Source organism: Mugil cephalus, chromosome 11, assembly GCF_022458985.1.
Source record: "Mugil cephalus isolate CIBA_MC_2020 chromosome 11, CIBA_Mcephalus_1.1, whole genome shotgun sequence".
Taxonomy (NCBI): Eukaryota; Metazoa; Chordata; class Actinopteri; order Mugiliformes; family Mugilidae; genus Mugil; species Mugil cephalus.
In genome coordinates, this window is record NC_061780.1 from 1,035,703 (window position 1) to 1,049,830 (window position 14,128).

At 37.7% G+C, this 14,128-nt stretch overlaps 1 protein-coding gene across 2 annotated transcripts; it reads right to left on the reverse strand.

Annotated features, from left to right (window-relative positions):
- Nucleotides 1-282: 282 nt before the first annotated feature.
- Nucleotides 283-13,789, reverse strand: tbx20 (T-box transcription factor 20). Of its 2 annotated transcripts, none has more exons than XM_047597725.1 (8): nucleotides 13,259-13,789; nucleotides 12,066-12,303; nucleotides 11,153-11,317; nucleotides 9,865-9,973; nucleotides 7,606-7,764; nucleotides 6,140-6,216; nucleotides 4,129-4,241; nucleotides 283-3,655 (listed from the first exon to the last, which is right to left on the reverse strand). In XM_047597725.1, the coding sequence occupies exons 1-8, from the start codon at nucleotides 13,386-13,388 to the stop codon at nucleotides 3,327-3,329; spliced, it is 1,320 nt and encodes a 439-aa protein (XP_047453681.1). In that variant the 5' UTR covers nucleotides 13,389-13,789; the 3' UTR covers nucleotides 283-3,326. The 2 variants fall into 2 exon arrangements, with proteins under 2 accessions (XP_047453681.1, XP_047453680.1); XM_047597724.1 differs by having other exon boundaries at nucleotides 4,129-4,244.
- Between the last annotated feature and the right edge of the window lie 339 nt (nucleotides 13,790-14,128).

Here is a 14,128-nt window from a genome sequence, read left to right on the forward strand (position 1 = left end):
CTAACACAGAGACAAACAACCATTCACACTCACACTCACACCTAGGGTCAATTTAGGGTCACCAATTAAGCTAACGAGCATGTCTTTGGAGGTGGGATGAAAGGTGGGTGGAGTACCTGGATAGAACCCACGCAGAAACAGGAAGAACAAACTCCACCCAGAAAGGCCTGAGCTGGACTCAAACCCAGACCTTCTCGCTGGGAGGCATCAGCACTAACCACCACCTGACATAAATCTGACAATTTATTATTATTCAGCATGTTTTCAGTTAGTGACAAAAACTCAGTGTTTGATGGTGATATATATATTTCTCAGTTTTCAAATAACAATTTAATGCGGCATAGTACATTACACATCATTTCCAGAGCAAAATAAATATATTGCACTTAAAAATCATCAAAACACAATCTCATAGGGTGTAGTATTAAGATTATGACATACAAATTCAAACAAAACATTCTTTTTTTTTTTTTTTTAAAGAGATTATTTTCAGTGGCAAGAAGTTTTTAACATTTACATCAATGGACGTCATCATTCAGTTCAGGCTGTACATCAGAAAAGGACGAGGATTTGATTTGATTTCTCTGCTCACTGAACAAATGAGAAGAAATCAACTGCTTTTAAGTCCGTATGCTGTTGTGACAAGCTTCATATGACACAAGTCAAACTGGGACATTTTAGTTTGTCTCACTAGCTCACGCAGCTCTGTCATTCTTTTGAACATCATATGGAGACTGTTTGTTGCACTGATCATCATGCAAAGAAAAACACTGTTCAAAGTAAAAAGGCTGGAAACCACTTGATGCCTGATTTTGTGAAAGAATGTGAGGCTCCAAAAAAAAAAGCTCCATGCAAAGTATTAATTTTGTATTAGGATTTTTTTTATTACTTAAACTAACTTGTTTTCAGTATAATTCAAATTCAATATTAAAAATAATTGCATCATGACAGGTTGAACAAATCCAGTTGTTCAGAGAGATTCTTTTCATGTTTTAGTATAAACCAAAATAATAATAATAATAATAATAATAATAATAATAATAATAAAGTATTTTACTTGTTTTTATAAAGAAATATTTTTGATACTGGTTCTTCAAATTTTATTTTTTAAAACTATTCTTGGGCGAAACAATAAAAAAAAACTCAACAGCTATTTTCATAACCAATTATTAAAACAATAATAAAAAAAATAAACCACCCTCAATAGTTGTAGCTTCAAACATGTCAGGATTTCAAACTGTTCATCTGTAAATTGGTAATGTTTCATCAGTCTGGCTGTTGAATTTAGGACTTAATCATAAAGAATATTGTTTTTATTATTACCTGTTCAACCAATAATTTCATAGCTTTTTCAAGTAAATGACTCCACTGTTGAGATACTATGCATGAGAGTCGACTGCACTTCTCTCTGCCTTCCCCAACCAGCAGAGAGCCATTATTTGGAGGTGTGGATACCCCGTCCACACACTCTGACGGGACCATGAATCATTTCAGTAACACCTGCTAAAGACTGACTACTAATAGGCTACAGAAAGCTGAAAACAAGTTGGAGTCAGAGTAAATGCCTGTTTACAATGAAAAACATGTTTCTGTGCTCAGACATAAAACTAATTAGAGAGTGATTGCTTACTAATTGAACCTATGTGAGGCCAGTGGAAGCAGATCTATAAGGGCTACAGCCAGTTTCACTCGCTTAAAGAAATTTAAATATGGCTATTTTCATACAGATGTCTTTGAACTCCTCTTAGTTGAGGCCCGGTCACTCCAGACAGCAACCATCCATCTGCGGTGAAATTTTTTTTTTTTGCTTAAACATGACTAGTTTGTGTGATGCCTGTTCTGGAGCATTTAAGTTTAAAGCCAGCTAGTTTTCTCTCCTCTGCACACCTGGCCAACCAGTGTGTCAAACTATTTCTTTTGTACATTACAGAAGACATAAACTCTATGATAGAAAGCATGATAGAACTAAGCTGTCACACTAGCTCTTCACAGTTTCGTTCTCAAGTTTTTCACACAATTTCATTCACAGTATAGTGTTACTTATTTGATTTGTTGTTACTGAACTGGTGATAAATGTATTGTGATGCTACTTACTTGGTTTCTAGCGTCTTCTACATCCCATAAAGTAACTTCTTCACAAGCTAAAAAAGCTTAATTTATATTGGATTCAGTTTGGTAACCCAACTAATGGGACTTGTTTGTGAGAATAGTTCAAAATTTGATTCCAACATGAAAACACCCCTATTTGATGCAGGATTTGAAAGAAGGCAGTGGTTTACTTGAATGAAAATTGCTTGCCAAGCCCAAAATGTTTGAACCTATTTAAAATTTCTTTTCAAACGTGAAAAATGTGAATTCTCCATGTAAAAATAATAATAAAATAATCATCATCAATCTTGTTTCTAGCTCCTTTCTAATTTTGTTTTTGTTTGTAGACCTGCGAGTGGCCCAAGAGAACAAATCTTTCTTGTATTCTACTTTATTTACATGTTTCTTGCCTATACTCTAATTAGTATTTATTGCAGCGCTGGTGTAACCGGGCCTCTGAACAAAACAAACAGTGTGTTTGTCTACTGCGGTCAGCATGCGTCCTATATATTTCTTTTTTTTTTTTTTGTGTTTGCACTCAAAAGTGATAATTTACCTATGGATAAATGTAGCATGTTCTTCTGTACAATGAATTCTAACGTACATCATTTTCAACAGAGTGTGGAGTTTTGTCTTTGAACTGTACATATGGCTGGCTTTCTCAAAAACACAGGAAGGCTGAGGAGGCTGCTCTGCCTGTCTGGCAAGCTCAAATGTTCAGACTGCACCACAGTGGCACCAGATGAGTGTCACCACAAAAGATCCCACAGCAGCCTGCCATCCCTGGCAAAAAAAAAGATCCCTGTTGTGTTACAGGAGTAATAAATGTTTAATAAATGAGACTGTGGGAAACCTGTTAAAATAAGTTGAAGATCCACTTTCTGTTTGTCGAAGGCCATGATGAAACATGCTTGTGTTATCGTCTTGCATTAGATTTTATAGTTTGTACTCTTAAATTGCCCCTCCCCCCACCCATTCACCCCTCTGGACAAAAAAAAGTTTTCTGAATCTGAATAAGTACAGTGTCTCTGAAGTGTTCATAGACACCACAGGATCTGCTGGTGTTTCCGCAGGTCTGCAGGTCAGGACTCACTCACTGCAGGTGATTATTTTCAAAGAGCAGAGGGGAAGATACAAACTTGATTAGCAGTGATGAACCGGAGCACATAAATAAGTTGTTGCACATGATTGGGTTGAGCATCAGAGCAAGGTTCAGCTCTCTCCTCCTGAGGTTGAAGTCATACGAAGGGTGTCATGACCGTAGAGGAGTGGCGGAGTCCCTGGATGGCGGCATAGGGGCCCTGCTGGAAGTAGTGGTGGTAGCGGGGCATGTGGAAGGAAGGGAAAGACGGTCCGCTGCCCTGCATGGTTCCAGCCAGAGCGGTGGGTGTTAGTGGCATTCCCAGACGACTGTAGGGGGGCAGGGAGCCCTGGATGGGGTGGGGCAGCGAGGCGGTACTGCTGCCCATGGCCGACAGGGCCTGTGGGTGCTGGAAGCCCGAGAAGCCCGAGGTGGTGGTGACCCAGGAGCTCAGAGAGAGGTTGTCTGAAGCTGTGAAGGCTGAAACTACAGGATACAAGGGTTGAATGTAAGCGCTGGAGTACGCTAAGAGGTTTTCGGATAAGAATGGAATATATTTTTCTTGGTGCTAACTTAAAACATAAAGATGCCAAACGGACAGCCTTCTGTTTGCGTTAGGCTATTTTGTCGTTATATCTGTGCTATGCTTCTTATGAAATATTTGTTCTTAAACATGTCATTTGATTTATTGTAGCAAATACTCACCAAAAAAAGTAATTCAGTACTTAATGGCACTAATTTGTCTTTTAAATGTAGGACAGTTTACTTAAATTTATTTACAAGAATACAGCACTTAGCTGTTTGAGATTTTTTAAAGCCATATATTGAAGTTAAACACTGGTGGTTTTAGACTTTTTATGGATCTGTGATAAAACTACACAATAACACCAACCTTATCCTAAGATTCGTTCAAATTGTTGACACAATGTGTTCAATGTGTGTGGGTAACGAGCGCTCACCTCTGGCATGCGATGAGTGTCCATCCTCGCTCAGGTTTTCCTCATCACCAGCGTAGGTTCGTATCGGCGACCGGGCGTACGAGTGCTTGTGGATTAGATTCTCAACACTTTCCCTGCAGCAAAAGCCGAAGAGAGAGCCCCAAAATAAATCTCTTTTTTCTTATTAGACATACATTTGGTTGATGTAAAGTTATTAAACAAGTTAAACACATATGAAACAAATAAAACCACCTATTTGTTTCCATCTATTGTCACATATTTTATAAGTCACTGGAGAAAACTGTGGCCTCTAAAACTTTTTTAATAACTGAATTTAACTGACCCTCTGATTAATTTAATTTTAAGTTAAAGTGAAGTTTAACTTTAAAGTAAAGTAAAGTTTTTAATTGCAAGCTCCGTAAGCATAATTTTCCAATTCTAGAAAAACTGAATTCTATACTCTTCTTCTTGTTTTTGTATTTCCACAGGCATACGTGCATATTTCTGCTCACAGGTTTGTTTTTGTTAATGTGTCTAAATGTGTGTGTTCACAAAGGATTCTCATGTTAGTGTCGACTACATCTAGATTTCTGTCTTGTGTGTTGTGCGTGTGTTCCCACTATCCCACAAAGTGCATTAGCTCATTTGAGTCTTGTCAGACAGCACTTCACAAACACAGCGACACAAATTGTTTGTGGGAGGTAGAGTGTGTTTGTGTGTGTGTGTGGGTGGATAGGCAAGTGGTCTGCATCATGAGAGCCATGCGTCCACATTAGTGGCCCCTCTCGCAGCCCCTACCCCTCCAATTAGGTTAGGAAAGTGCAATATCTGTCAGCAGAGGAGTACAAATGTGTGTGTTTTTATCAGCGTCAGGCCCCTCCGGTGCAGAGGCCACAGCGAACTCCCACAATGCATGGCAGATCGGGAGGGATGTGAGTAGGGAGGGGTGGGGCATGCTGGTTTCAATCAGTCACTGCAGCCAATTGAATTACAGCGTGTTTTAGTGCAGTGGCCGACTCCAGACTAATGTGATTTCTGCAGCTCCCGAAGATCAATTGATCAGGTCTAATTCACAGCCCTCAAAAAGAGAAAGACAGAGAAGAAGAAGAGGGAGGAGGAGGAGAGGATTGAGGGGTTGTCTGGGCGCGTTTCGGCAGTCTGGATTTGAGATGTTTGATTGAAGGAAATGGGCAGATGGTTTGATTTTGTCAGCTGATCTTGGCCGTAGTGCCGGAATCAGGAATTACGAGAAGTGTGTGTTTTGGCAGTGTCCAGAAAAATGCGCTGGAGGTGGAGTGTGTGTTTGTGTATGTATGTGTGACAGACTCCTGTCAAATGGAGTAAAATAAAAAGGGAAAGCTCAACTAGAAGACCAGAAAGGGAAAGAGTGGAACTCAGAAAGAGAAGGCACAACAAGGGAGAAAAATATAAAGATAAGGAAAAGAGGAAAGAAGGGATTCATCTGAAATGAAAAAGTGAAAAGCATATGGAAGAGACAAGGGAGAGAAATAAGGAGCATGACAAAGGAAAGATTTAGGGGAAAAAAGAACATGGAAAATGAAAACCAAAAATGTCTAGACAGGAAAGACAGAAAGGGAGAAGTTAAAAGGATAGTGTGAAAGAAAGAACAATAAAAAAATATATATAAAAAAGTCAGAAGGCAAAAGAAGAGAAAGGAAAGACAAGAAAACAGGAAAATATACAGAAGACAAGAAATAAAACAAAGAGAAGGGCTATTAAGAAGAAGAAATGACAAGACAATAGAGGAAGGAACCCAAACTGGAAAGGATGAAAGAAGGACCAACAGCAAAAGAAAAAAAGGTTGAGAGTAGTGTTAGGAAGGAAATATGATATGGAGTGTGGATTATCTGTTTCATTCTGACACAAACAGAAAGAAATAAACACTGTGGCTTCTGTATTTACTAATGAACAGCAGTCTTGTATATCTAACACTCCTCCCTCCTTGTGTATCTTATCGGCAGTGTCGGGGACAGAGGTAAACAAACAGTACAGAACCCAGAATCCCCTGTACCTCTCCATGTCTGTCAGCCGCGAGGAGTCCCGGAAACCTTTGGCGAATGGATTGCTGTCAATCTTCAGTTTGGTTATCTGGCAAAACACAAGTCAGGCACATCAGGCTCTCTCCTTTTTTTACTTAATATTTTTTTCCGTTTTGCTTCGATATACATGCAGCTTCTTTCCAACATCAACAACAACGCTAATAACACAAAGCACACACATTATTCACTCCTTATTTCTCTATTGATAAGCCTCATCCTGTAAACTGTGAGCTAAGAGACACCAAGAAAGTGTCAACTTTATCAACTAGAAATGGAGTGTTGCTTATTTGTCATGAATGAACAGTCATAAATATACAGCTTTTCATGTTTTAAACAATGAGAATAAACATCTACCCTTATTCTAAATAAAGAAATGTAAAGGCTCTGAGGCCAGGAATTATTTCGACAAATATTTTATAGCTTAATCCGTTTCCACAGTCACTGTTGGCTTCATTTTTACAACCTTTCATTTAAAGCTTGTAAACAGAACAAAATCATAGTTAATGTCCTAAATTAAAGACGACACACATCCTTCAATATATAATCCTGAATTATTATTATTTTATCTTTATCTCCATGACACAATTTTCTTCAGTTGTTCAGTTCCCACAGGTCTTACTCATAAGAGCACCACATTTTAGGCTGATATGAAAGTATGTTTTTGACTTGGTTTATATATATATATATAAAAAATTAAATTCCAACCAGTTGTTGGAATACAGAGTCTTTAATTTACCAGATTTCAAACTGGTGTGGCGTTTTATTGTTGTGTTGCATTGACTGGTTTGAAACACTTTGAAACATTTATTTACGGAATAGACACCTTTTTGGTTCATGAACAACTGTTTTCACAAGTAAGCAAAGTGCAGGTGCCAGCGTCAGCACACTAGGAGGCACTGCAGAAAAGAGTTTAGGTTAGGTGTATGACATTTTTCAACTCAATCAGTAGGAAGACAATAATATTTACACTATATTCTTCAGAAATAAACATTGCAGTTAAGATTTAACTTGTTCATAAATGCTTGAATCCAGTGGTAACCTCTGAGGGTTTGTTGCCTAAAAATACAGTGTGCATTTTGTGAATCCCCAGTTGTCGGCATCTTCTGCTGTTCAGGTGTTCAATGCGTCAAACTCCATTTCTTCAAAATGGTTTGGTTGGCTCAGACAATTTTTAATGAGCAATCAGTCTTTATCTGTCAAAAGTCTTTGTGAGTGATGAAAATTTTCTTGATTTTTTTGCTGTTCACTGGACGCTATTCTGAAGCTTTCACGTTATATCATGTGATGAAGTCCTTTAAGTACTCAACAAACTGCATGTTCTTATGAACCTCTTGTGATAAAATCAAAAACTCAAACTCAACACTAAATGGAGCACGGAGCTATTTTTAAGGTTTTATGGGAACCTGCGGCAGAGGTTTGGCCCACAGTAGTCACTCACCAGCTGGTTCTGATAGGCTGTGACGGCAGTGAAGACGGTCTCAACAAAGACAAAGGTGCGGAACTCCTCAGATTTGAGATTGAGCAGCGAGGCGGTGTGGTCCTTCTTCTTAATGATGTGGACCCGTGGCTGGTACTTATGCATGGAGTTGAGGATAATCTGCAGAGGACGATGATAGCAGGAATCAGTTTATAGTGAATACAGAATGATAGATGACATACAGCACAGAGTAACTGGTGTAAATACAAAGTTCAGGTCTGGTGTGATAGAAGAAAATTTAAGGACTTTTAACTGTGATATTTTTATTTTTTCATGTTGCTGACAAATTCTATGAAAAGACTAAAAGTAACTCAAATGCCTGTATTTAAACCCTATTCAATCTTTTCTCTTCATGTCACAAAGATCAACTGAAATACACTGTTGCACAGGCTAACATGTTCCATCATTACCAAGAACACAAGTTCCATGTGCTGGAAATACGTGCAAACATGACGTGGAATAATCTGACGCTGAAAATAGTTCCCTTATAATGCAGTGTTTTCTCCTCTTTGATGACCAATTCCTCCAGAATATGACAGTGACAGCTCTTTTGGGAAATTACTGAAGATTTATTAAAATTAAATTTGTGATTTGTGAAGACTTACATATTCAGTAAGAAATATATGGTTTGGAGCCACAGACAGATGGAATTACACCTGGTTAATTTTTATCTTTATACAGAATTTGTTGCCCACAAAAATGACGCAAAATCACTGGGCTCATGTTTAATATGCTCAGAATTTCACATTTTAGAAATGTCTTTAAAAAAAATATTCCAAAGTGGGGTCCAGTTGATCGGGCAATCTGCCTTAATCTGTAAAAACTTGGGTTTTAATTCAACATGAAAGAGAAATCCTCCAAAGTTTGCTCCAAAATCCAACAGAGCTCTCTCCATACACTGATGAGCTGGCAGGAGTATTTTCAGTGACAATCATTCTATTATTTAGAATTTAGAATAAAGAGTAACAATAAAAATGTAATGTGAGTCACGAAGCTACCTGACCTTTAGACATGTGATTGTTGAGTGTGTAGGATGGCAAAGATGAAGCACATTTCTGCAAGAATGTAAAATGTATTTTCTCATCTGTTTTATTTTAATTTATTTCACTTGCTACATTATCACGCTAAATATATTACAATTGAGGATATTTTTAAATGTATTTATTAAGTGAAGCTTTAATTTGTCTTTCTCCTTTCAGTCGGTGTAGGTTCTCAGTCAGCCAGGCCATGGTGATCCAAAAGGCATTTTAGACAGTGGACTCTACAAGTCACAGTTGCCTTTTTAAAATCGCCTTTTGGATCTGCTGTCAGGTTACTTCTTTTGTAAAACGTCCAGCTAAAGAGTATATATTTAATTAGTTGAATATGTCAATGAACAAATGTAATTCTAAATGACACATATGAATAAAAATATCAACAATGGCAGCATGGTGATAATAAATCGTCCATTCATTGTATTGTTGCTGCTGATTTAGTTCCAGATTTTCAGGATTCATTTTCAACAGCAAAATAATGGACCAATACAAGAGCAATACAAATAGAGCAATACAAATACTATTAATTTATGGGTAAAATATGCTATCTTTTTTTTTAATAAATAAATATCTTCAAATAAATAAAGTCATATGCCTCTCTTTAAGTGTACATAACTTAAATCTACTTGCATATTAAAATATACAATATAAGTAAAAATAAATGAATGGGATGCAGAGTAGCCTACATTTGGTTTAAAATGTTCATCATGGTTTTACATTGTTTGGGATAAATCCACGAAAATAATGTCAGAATGCTATTTAATGACTGAAAGAAGTGCACACACCCTTTAAGACAATGATGACTTTATTTTTCAGACCGTATCTGACTCAAATTAAAGGATCAACCTGAAATGTTTGTATTTTTTAATATTACTATTTGAACATCAGTGAACGGAGGCGTAAACCAACGGCTGATTGATTAATTACACGTTTTACTCAATTGTCTGAGTGGTATTCAGGCCTACAACACCTCACAAACCTTGAGCGTATTCACAATTACAACCTGCTAAATATATGTTACACCATAAATCCAACAGGACTTTAAATATTTTATGCTTGGTACGGCTTTAGTTTTTTATTCAAAAGTGTTTTGCAACAGGTCAGAAAAAAAGGAAATTTCCTTTTAGTCACGAAAACACGACGCGTACTTTTTATTTTTATCAAAAATAAAGGTAAAAGAACTTACGTGTCCGTGTTGGTCCAGTTCGTTGTTTGTCAGTTTGACTTTCTCGAAAGAAACCATTTGCTTCATCAGTTGCTCCCCGGTAAACGGCGAGTCCGGATGGACGTACAACCTGTCGGAGAAGAAGAAAACGAGACCTCTGATTGGCTGAGAGGTGTCCGAGGCCAACGTTCATTACCAAATCTATGCACAGCCACGAACACCGCTAACTGACAAATGAGGAGTCGCTTAGCAACAGTCTCCAAATAAAATATGGTGGAGTGAAAAGGCGCTTTTAGAGGATTTTTTCAAAGCTCGATAACACGACGGTAACAAAACAAAACATACAAATAAAGTGTGGGCCTATAGATGTTCTATACTGAACATAAAAGCTAAAACATCGAACCAATAAATGCCCAAACGGAATCATTTATTTTGACATTGCTCCATTTTATTCCATTGTGTTTGCTTTGACCGAGACTGTTTCGGACAATCTGGTTTTAGAGGAAACGGGCAAAATTCCATTAAAAAAAAGAAAAAGAAAAAAAGAAAAGAAAAGAAACAATATTCTAATATGTGTTTTGTAAAGTGCATTTATTCCGAGCAGGATAGGCTATAATGGTGTTTTTGATCCACCTCCCACCAATGAGATATGATTTGACAGATTATGATAGATTATGTTTTACTGTATATCTTTTCTTGTTGTTGCTGCTGCTCAAAGTGGTCAGATTTTTTTGAGACTAAAACATAGGATTCAGCTCTTGAATTAATCCACAGTGCAGCCACAGTGCAGAGTGAAACCTCCTATAGGAGACTATTTAAAAAGACAATAACCTAGGATTGCATGGGCTAAACACCACGTCTTAAGATAGTCCATTCTTGAATTGACATCAGTCAACATGAACTAAATAATCCCAGATGCTTCCTGGTAAAGATTCAATTATTTCATTCAGTGTTTAGCCCCAAGCTCTTTGGTCTCTGTTTTTGTGTGTATTCAATTTATTGCAAGGGCTGCTGGAGTTGTGACCTTTCTAGAATATGTTCAGTTAAAACGGAAGGAAAACAGACGTTTGTAGTGTGAAAGTGAGACATGAAAAACCTGGTCCTGTCTTGGTGTCTCCATGAAAAGATCTGTAATATTAAAATATCGGCGATTGGTGACACAAAAACCCAGGTCTAGCATGGCTCAAACATACCAATCAAAATATTTCCGAATTGCTTGTGATTTGTTTCTTCTCTCGCCGTCATTTCACCAGTAAAAACGCATTGCACTTGTAACCTGTATGTGGTCGTATGAAGGTAAGTAGGCTACCTGGCAGGCAGAGGAGGGTCGGCCTTGCCGGCTACCAGCCAGGAGGAACGGTGGTAGGCGTACCGGTACCGCTTGTTGTCCACCGGGACGATGTCCATCAACACGATGTACTTGGAGTCCTGGTCCACCCCGGAGAAAGAGACCCGGATTGTTGGAAACATTCTCCTGATGGTGACAGGTTATATACCCTTATTATTATTATTATTATTATTATTATTATTATTATTATTATTATTATTATTGTTGTTGTTGTTGTTGTTGTGGTTGTTGTTGTTGTTGTTGCACTGATTACGGATATGGATATATTTAGCGTGAATCGCGTTTATGTTTATATGTTTAAAATTTATATCACAATATTAATTTGAATAAACAACCCGCAAAAAATATCATCAGAAACATTTCACCATTTTAAATTTAATATTTATTATATTGGCACAATTCGTGAATTTCTGAATTTAAGTTACACATAATAATAATAATAATAATAAAAAAAATGATATGGATAAAACCTCTGAGATATGTGGGTAGGCTACATTTATTATTTTTTTATTATTTATTCAATTATTTCTGATTAAAGTAAAGTTTAAGCATTACGCACTGAGCCTGTCATTTATATTCTCTTAATTTTAGACTGGAAATGCTCCGCACGACCTTACTGTCCTCTGTAGCAGCAACAATGTGTAGAAATATAAATAAACTTCTAGTCTGGGCACATGTGGAGTAGCCTACTTATATGTCTTGGTAGGCTATACTTAGAGTGGCTGATATGTCTTTGCTGCTTTTTAAAGTGCAGTCTTTCTTTCCACGTGGCTCCAAGGTCAGTGAAACATTAGATGAATAAGGCTGCTGAGGAGCTTTTATTTTATAATATATTGGTAAATCAAATAATACATAAAATAAAATAAAAATGCACCTTCCAGACTTGGTGATGATCATTTCGGTGCCGAGCTCGTGAAATTTGTCCCACAGCTCTTTGGTTTCAAGGCTGCAAGAGATCTTCGCCATCTCCTCGCTGGGGACGCCGGGATTGGTGGGGATGAGTGGCTCCGTGCACACCGCCGGCGCGTTCCCGCTGAAGTCCCCGTGTCCGTCCAGGGAAGACAGGTCAGCCAGAGACTGCTGATTGCAGGAGGACTTCTCCACAAATTGCTCTGTTTTTAAGAAAGTGAAGATTATTTCCATTTTATTATTAATTACAGTCAACAAGTCTTCAGAGAAAAGCCTGTATGTAGGAGTAAGGTTGTAAGGTTGTAAGGTTGGGTAAATAAGTGTATGAACTTATTATTGTCATTGTAACCTAAAAAATAGTTCTATATACATATATAAATAATAGTCAGTGTAGCCTATAATATCAAATAAATACAGTGCCTCATATTTGATATTTTAATCTATAAATAATTTCTGCCATTATTTGAAAGACTATAAATAAACAAACCTGTCTGACATGTCTGACGTGTCTGGCTGTGCTTTTATTTTCTGTTTTATTATTATTCGTGATTTAATTTAGAAAGACAACTCGTGTATCGTGAGTAGATTTCTTCAAATTACATACACTATAAAACATGAAAATTAAATATAATTTTGATGTAAAAAAAATAAAATAAAAGCATAATACTTTATCTTCGTAAAATTGAGGCGATACGATTTGTAAAAAAAAAAAAAAGGAGGGGGGGGGGGGTGTCAAACTGAAGGTGCCCATTTTATGTCTCAGATCATTTAAGTGTATTTGAAGCGATATTTGGGCAGTTGCCCACTGGTAACTAACTATACGGTTAATATAATGTCAACAGAATTTTTGGTTTGTTTTTGCAATATCCCCTATACTGCCGCCGGATAGTCCATCATTATTTATTTCATCTTCTCTCCTCATCATTATGTTCTTCTCTTCCCATGACTCATTTAAATCCTTTTTTTCATTTTTCCCCCTTCTATATTTTCCTGTTTCAGGGTCGAGGTTGACCTCAAATCGTAAACAAACGTTTTATAGTAACAACTACAATACCCTATTTAACGTTAAAGCACAATAAAAATAAATAAATAAATAAATAAAAATAAAAAAAAATTGATGAAGTCTGGATAAGTTTCCTTTTTTGCTTTTCATCTTACCGAGAGGCTTGATGGTGTTCTCCTCCGCCTCCTTGTCCTTACCGGGCTTCCCGCTGGACATCAGTGCGGCTATGGAGAAGGCATTTGCCCGGGATGACAGCTGAGGTTTCGGGGAAGATGTGTACTCCATGTCGGTGAAAAGAATTCCAAAATATTCCCTTTTAATTAAAAAACAATAAGAGAGAGAGAAATCCTCCAGAAACGCTAACCCCGCCTGGTTTTGGCTCCCAGCGAAGCAAAAGGAAAAAAGTCGAAGGAAATACGCACAGCTTCTCCTCGATTTCAGCCTTCACGCGCAAATACTTTGCCTAAAAGGATAAATGCTCGCCACTTTAGAATCACTTGTCACTGCCAAGCTGGAAGTCTTGTTGGATGCATGGTGAAGGAAGGCGGTGGACTGACTCTTCTGACTTGTGCGCGTACTGCGGTGTCAGATCTGAGGCCGACTGCTCTTTGGGACGCCTTGGTGCGTTTCACCCTCCCCTTATAATTCCATTCTGCTCTCCAATCGCTGCCTCTGACTCCGCGTCACGCTCCCACTGTCCCAGAGCAGCTCTGATACCGAGTAGCCAATTAAATAACCTGGGGCTGTCAGTCCCCCTCCCTCATGTCGAGGACCGCAAACAGAGGGTGGACTAATGTGAGACTTTATTACTCTTTGTACTGGGCGGTGACAGTAGCAAATTACAAACATATAGTTATTTGCTGTCAATTCACAACATTTAGGAGACAAATTAATAGAGGAATGTACTTTGTGTGTGGAGATCTCTTGAGGGCCCTCAGATCTCATCTCATGAACAGCAAAGCCAGGATGTCAACAACAGTTTTTTTGGAGAAGTTTGTCTAAGATGGTATCATCTGATAATCAAA